The sequence below is a fragment of the Mesoplodon densirostris genome, chromosome 1 (genome assembly GCF_025265405.1).
Source record: "Mesoplodon densirostris isolate mMesDen1 chromosome 1, mMesDen1 primary haplotype, whole genome shotgun sequence".
NCBI classification, from domain to species: domain Eukaryota; kingdom Metazoa; phylum Chordata; class Mammalia; order Artiodactyla; family Ziphiidae; genus Mesoplodon; species Mesoplodon densirostris.
In genome coordinates, this window is record NC_082661.1 from 202,027,343 (window position 1) to 202,033,714 (window position 6,372).

At 39.7% G+C, this 6,372-nt stretch overlaps 1 protein-coding gene across 3 annotated transcripts in view; it reads left to right on the forward strand.

Annotated features, from left to right (window-relative positions):
* Positions 1 to 2,193, forward strand: part of KLHL2 (kelch like family member 2) — a 131,945-nt gene extending 129,752 nt beyond the window's left edge. For all 3 annotated transcript variants that reach the window (XM_060114462.1, XM_060114473.1, XM_060114500.1), the window contains one exon: positions 1,084 to 2,193. In XM_060114462.1, coding sequence (XP_059970445.1) covers positions 1,084 to 1,112 — 29 coding nt within the window. In that variant the 3' untranslated portion in view covers positions 1,113 to 2,193. The remainder of the gene's footprint in view (positions 1 to 1,083) is intronic.
* The last annotated feature ends 4,179 nt before the right edge of the window (positions 2,194 to 6,372 follow it).

A 6,372-nucleotide genomic window follows, 5' to 3' on the forward strand; every position in this document is an offset into this window, starting at 1 on the left:
CAAAGTATATCTTATTTCTTATTCTCAAAATAATTAATATCAGATATGTATATTCTGAAATAAAGCACTAGTATCCTTTTGTCATTCTGTAGTCATTTGTATTCAAAATTACAAATCTTTCCAGTGTGGAATCATAAAATTTAATACGGCTACATCTGTATGCAGTGTCATGGAATTCACAGTGTGGCAAGGCTTTAATTACTCAGATATCCAAAAGATATGAGCCCTATAACATCTCCCCTGGCAGGGCTCCATGTGATACTATTACAGTGAGGCTACAGAGTAATTTTCTTACTTAAGCACAGCACTGATTGGATTATAAAATATCAGTTTGGTCCATTCTCTTCGTAAGAGAAATGGTAATACTCTTTAATAAATATAATGATGAATCTTTAAAAGTATATGTTGCATGTAGTTTATTCTGATGATAGATATTTATATTGCTTTAAAAATTAGAATGTTTCAGTAACATTCTAATATAGATTTAGTAGTGGGGAAAAAAGAAATTTATACTTATTAACCATCACTGTTACTTGTCATCTAAAACAACACCTAATAGAACTATTGATATATAGAGTAGGATCCCAGGATAGCATTCCTCAAAATTACGTGAAATTTTTTAAAACTGCTTTATTGAGATATATCTGACATAGAATAAATAACATATATTTAAAGTGTACAGTTTTATTAGTTTTGACATATGTATATAACCACAAAACCACCACAATCAAGGTAATGAAAATATTCATCACTCTTAAAAGTCTGTTGGTGCCCCTTTGAGTATTAAGTGGATCTTAGTATTTCTTGAGTAAAATTATTTTCCCTTAATTGTAACTGTGAAGAGCAAAAGATGAGCTCTGGATTAAATAGTCTTATGTAATTTTGGTCCCTAATTTTTAAACAAAGATTTCATTGTCATTTAGATTAAAATGATAGTAATACTAAATTTTCTAAGAAAGAGATTTTGAAACATCATGATCTCTTGAGTCCCTCTTAAGTAATAATATAAAAACTTCAGTATTTTCTCAGAGATACAGAATGCTTCCTGTGACTTCTGTTTTATTTCTTCGTTTCTTTGTTCAGGGGTCACAGTTATTGATAAACCATTATGAGCCTGAAGGACATTTTCAGCACATTTACACATGAGAAGAAGCAGACTTCAACAAGTACTTCTGAAGTGACTGAGAGTCTAGCACTTCTCCACTTGTAGCTGCACTTTAAGTCTCCGCAGAAGATAAGATCATCTGCCTTTATAGGCCTCAGATATTGAAGATTATTTTTGGTAGATGCACAGTGTAAGCTTTTCTGCAGTGAGCAGCAGCTGACTGAATTTTAATAAGAAACTTAGACTGCAGTATTATTCTGTAGTCTTTGGACAATAGTTGCTTTCACAAAGACTAGTTACCAATCTTGAATGACTGGATTATTTTGTGAAGGGGGATAAATACGTGCTCTTGTAAAATTAAGTTTCATCTTTATTCCTTCTCCTGAAAATCTGTATACACAGGAAGTGAAAATCTTTGAAAAGGTATTAAACTCTGTGTAAGTATACAAACTAGTTGAGGGATAAAACTGTTTGCTTTTATAAAATATGTTTGATTACATGAGTATAATAAATTGTGTGCATATAAATGTGTGTCTATATGCTTTCCTTTAAATATGTTTGAAAAAATGTTTGAAACTTGATTATACTATTTATAATTGGCACAGTACTTTGAATTATGCCAGTACTACATTGTAAAACAGAGTTGTATTTTTTGATATTTAACAATGCTTAACACTTTAAAATGCCACTTCTGAGGAATGAACTGGTGTAACACACTTGAATACATGTGTGATGCCAAACTTTTTAAAATAAAATATAAATTATGCTTATTTATTATTTTCTTTGGTTTAATCTTGGTCATGTTTTGGTGTGTATTTCAAATTTTTTTCTTAACAGTTTGGCATGAACATTACTGCAGGTTTTTGATGAATATAATGAATGTATGGAATTCAACTGAATTTGCATGGTCTTAAGAATTTTTTCTGTGTGTATAAATTTAGCTGCTGTTAACAGAAAAGAGAACTTTCTGTGAGTAGCCATCTGTGTTGATCAGATAGAATTTTTCTGAGACCTTCAATTAATCTTACTTTAAAAATGACCAAAATATGTCTTTCTTGAATTAACTTTGAATAAAAGTTTGTATATTATTTGTTTCACATTGTCCTTGATTTTTATCTATTTAGTTTGCTACTAAGAAAGTTGCCTGTTCACTTTTTGTATTCTTTTATAAAATTTGCATTTTCTAACTTCATAAAGCAATCTTTAAAACTTGTTGCCAAAGAAAGCTACAAGGCAAGTCTGTTAAGTTCAACAACTGAAGTCATGGAAAACTGTTCTCCAAGAAAAAGCTACCTTAATAATCAAGGAAAAAGTCTCACAAGGATTGGTGAAATTTAAAGTTTTATATTCTTCTGTCCCTAATATGGGCAGGGCACAAGATAAAGATAAAACAAATAGCACTGGACCAAAAAGAAAGTCAAAGAAAAAATACCTACTTTAAAACAACTGAGAAAAAATTGTGGTTTTGATACCAAATAAAAGGAATTGAGGAAATGGGCATGGGGGAGTGGGGTGGACAGCTGAGGTGCTGGACACAGGAGGAGGAGGAGATGGAAGGGGGCGATGGGGTATGGGAGCTGTTTCTCAGGAATTTAAAAGGTAGGCATGAGCTCTTGCCAGAACAGTCAGTAATCAAGAGGAAAGAATTATACCTGTGATAAAATTTCTGTTTAGTTAATATAGAGTATTCACATTTAAACATAGAACCACATTTATTACCAACTTAGTTGAATTTTCCATTGTAAGTGGAAATATGAAGACTTTATTTAATCAGAAAAAGAAAAAGCCTGTGTTCACCTTATGAAAACATGAATTTCTGCATTAGTGTGGCTCCAAGCACATCCATTGTCAACAAACATGTTGAGGATCTAATGAACTTGGAGCAATGCTAGCTGCTTCTGACAGTGACACCAAGAAAAGTGTGTCATTACGTTTCCTAATCACTTCCAAACTAATTTTCCATGAAACTCTCCATGAATCTGTCAATTAAAGATTTATCTAAAAATCTTTAAAGCTTTTCTTAAAATATAATCTATTAGGGTGACAGTCTTAAAAACTTAGCATGTCAGATACCTCTTTGTCTTTTCTTTCTTTGAAGCTTTAATAGCTATACCATAAAACTGTTTGCCAAGATTTGTCAGTAGCTAGATTCATAACTCCATGATTTCAGAGACTTTGAATGTACTCCCTGCCCCGCCCCCGCCAGCCTTTGTCTCTCCAGTTTGAAACATCTTGTTTTGTTTTGTTTAGGCTTATAAAAATGTTCCTGACTGGGCTTCCCTGGTGGCACAGTGGTTGGGAGTCTGCCTGCTGATGCGGGGGACACGGGTTCGTGCCCCGGTCCGGGAGGATCCCGCATGCGGCGAAGCGGCTGGGCCCGTGGGCCATGGCCGCTGAGCCTGCGCGTCTGGAGCCTGTGCTCCGCAACGGGAGAGGCCACAGCGGTGAGGGGCCCGCGTACTGAAAAAAAAAAAAAAAAGTTCCTGACTTGTTCAGATTATTGTACAAAAAAGAGAGGTCAGAAGTCTTAGAAATCCTGACAAGGGAACCACCAGGTGTGAGCAGAGTTCAAGGTTATCTCCATGAAAATGCATTGTGAAGCAACTCTGCTGCTCGCTTTGCTTGGCTGTACACCTTCTTGACTGAAAGCAGTGATGACTGGGGTTGAGGTGAATGGTGTGTATACTTTCAGTTCCCCTTCCATCCCTTATGGACTCTGGCATGTGATTCCTGGTTTTTATTATCATCCCTTATAGACAGCATGAGGACCCATGTATTTATAATGTCAGCTGTTGATGAGTTATGAGACAGGGTAGCCTAATATTACATAGTGATGTAATGGATTAGCCCAGTGGTCCCCAACCTTTTTGGCACCAGGGACCGGTTTCGTGGAAGAAAATTTTTCCACAGAATGGTGGTGAGGGTAGGGGGATGGTTTCAGGATGATTGAAGTTCATTACATTTATTGTGCACTTAATTTCTATTATTATTACATTGTAAATATATAATGAAATAATTATACAACTCACCATAATGCAGAATCTGGGAGCCCTGAGCTTGTTTTCACTTGCCACTCACTGATAAGGTTTTGATATGAGTCTGCAAGCGATTGATTTATTATGGTCTCTGTGCAAACCTCTCTGCTAATGATCATCTGTATTTGCAGCTGCTCCCGAGTGCTAGCATCACCGCCTCAGCTCCACCTCAGATCATCAGGCATTGGATTCTCGCAAGGAGCACACAACCTAGATCCCTTGCATGCACAGTTCACAGTAGGGTTCGCGCTTCTATGAGAATCTGATGCCGATGCTGATCTGACAGGAGGAGGAGCTCAGCAGGTAATGTGAGCGATGGGGAGTGGCTGTAAATACAGATGAAGATTTGTACTCTGGCCGGCTGCTCACCTCCTGCTGTGCAGCCCGGTTCCTAACAGGCCACGGACCAGTACTGGCCCGGGGGTTGGGGACCCCTGGATTAGCCTGCCTCTTGTTTCAGTTTGGTCTTGAGCAAATTGTGTCCTACTGGCTTTTACGGCCGCCGTGTCTCATTTTGGAGAGGAGGCTACATGGGAAAGTTGAATCACACCTTGAATCAAGTTTCTGGCATTTTAACCCTGGCTTCACGACTCTAAGGAAAAAAGCAGTGTGTGATGTATTGCAGAGCCCATGGGCATAGGCATCAGATGGCTCTCAGTTTGCATCCCCCTCTGTCAGTTGCTAGCTGTCACCACTTTAAACACATTTCTTAACCTCTGACATTTTGTCTTCTCTAAAATGGCAACAGTAGTGTCTATGTCACTTACAGGGTTATCGTGGAGTTTGAAAGAAATGGTGTATATTAGTGTGTTTGACATACAGAAGACCCTCAATAAATTATCACTATTGTTGCAGTTCTCTGAAACTCCCATTTCTTCATTGTAAGGAAATAAGTGAGTTGAGCTTATTTCTGTAATTTTGGAGCCATCTCTGTATTTCCTTTCAGCTCTGAATCTCCAAGATTTAAAATAATAATTTGACCCCTTCACATACATACATCTGCTCCGATATAAAAAATATATATCGCTACTGTGGTAGGATTTTAAGTCAGATAACATAGTATTACTGAGCACTTCCTCTATTTCAGATACTGTGCAAAGGGCTTTGCATACATAATCACATTTATTGTCATAACAAACTTTATTATAATACCCATTTTACAGAAGTACTAGATAAAATTTGAGAAATAAGTTATCTAAGAGCACACTGCTAATGAGTGACAACCTGGTAGGTCTGACCCCATAGCGCATGCTCTTAACACTCCTTGACAGAAGGCGGCACGTTTGGGCAAAGGGAAACTTGGGCTGCGGTGCAGTCACACCCACAACCTCTAGGGGGGCGTCTAGAGCTAGGCCGGCCAATCAAAGGAATCCTAAATTGGACTGAGGGGCTAGGAGGCACTCCTGCATCAACCAGTCACTGGATTTAGGCTGCCCCCTGGAAAGGGACTTGTGCCATGGGAAAGTGGCTCTTTTTGCCAACATTCAGTAGCTGAAGACCTGCTTTAGTCCTGAAGGGGGGACCTAGGTGGTGCAGCACAGCATCCACCCCAGGGCACCATAGACCTCCTAAAGACAGGGCTCTGAACACCCAAGGGACAGATCCCGTTTCTTTTCATTTGATGTGATTTTTCTGTCATGATACTTCACAAAGAACGTGGGTGTCAAACACATGGGACAGTTGGATGAATGGGTAGAGGTCACTGGACCTAACAAGAGACACATCCCTCAAGAAGGGGCCTCCTAAAGCAGATGGTACCTGACCCCTTATTTCAGGCAGGAGAGCCAGTCCGATCACAGACATGAGAAGCGACATTATCCCGTTTGTAAAAAGTCCTGCATAGAAAGAGCCTTCAACTAGACCGCGTGTTGCCCTTGCGGAAGTTTTAAAAGGCTCTCTTAAGCGAAAGCTTAAATTCGTGTATGACCCCCATCCGTGCACACTCCTGCACCCCCGCAGGGGCGGAAGGCGGCCAAGCCGGGCTGCAAGTGTGAGCCCAGTGCGGGTCCGCGGCGGCGGTCTCCCCGCGGGCCGAGCCAACTGCCGCGTCCAGTCTCTCCTAAACCTCCCGGACCCTCGGCTTCCCGTCCGGAAACAGGAATGGCGCTGCATTTGAAGTTCCCCATCTCCCACGTAAACGTGGGAGTTATCAAGGGGCGCTGGGGCTGGGGAGTAGAAAGAGGTGGTCTAAACTCGGGGTGCACCAGCGAAAGCAGCGACCTGTGAACCCAG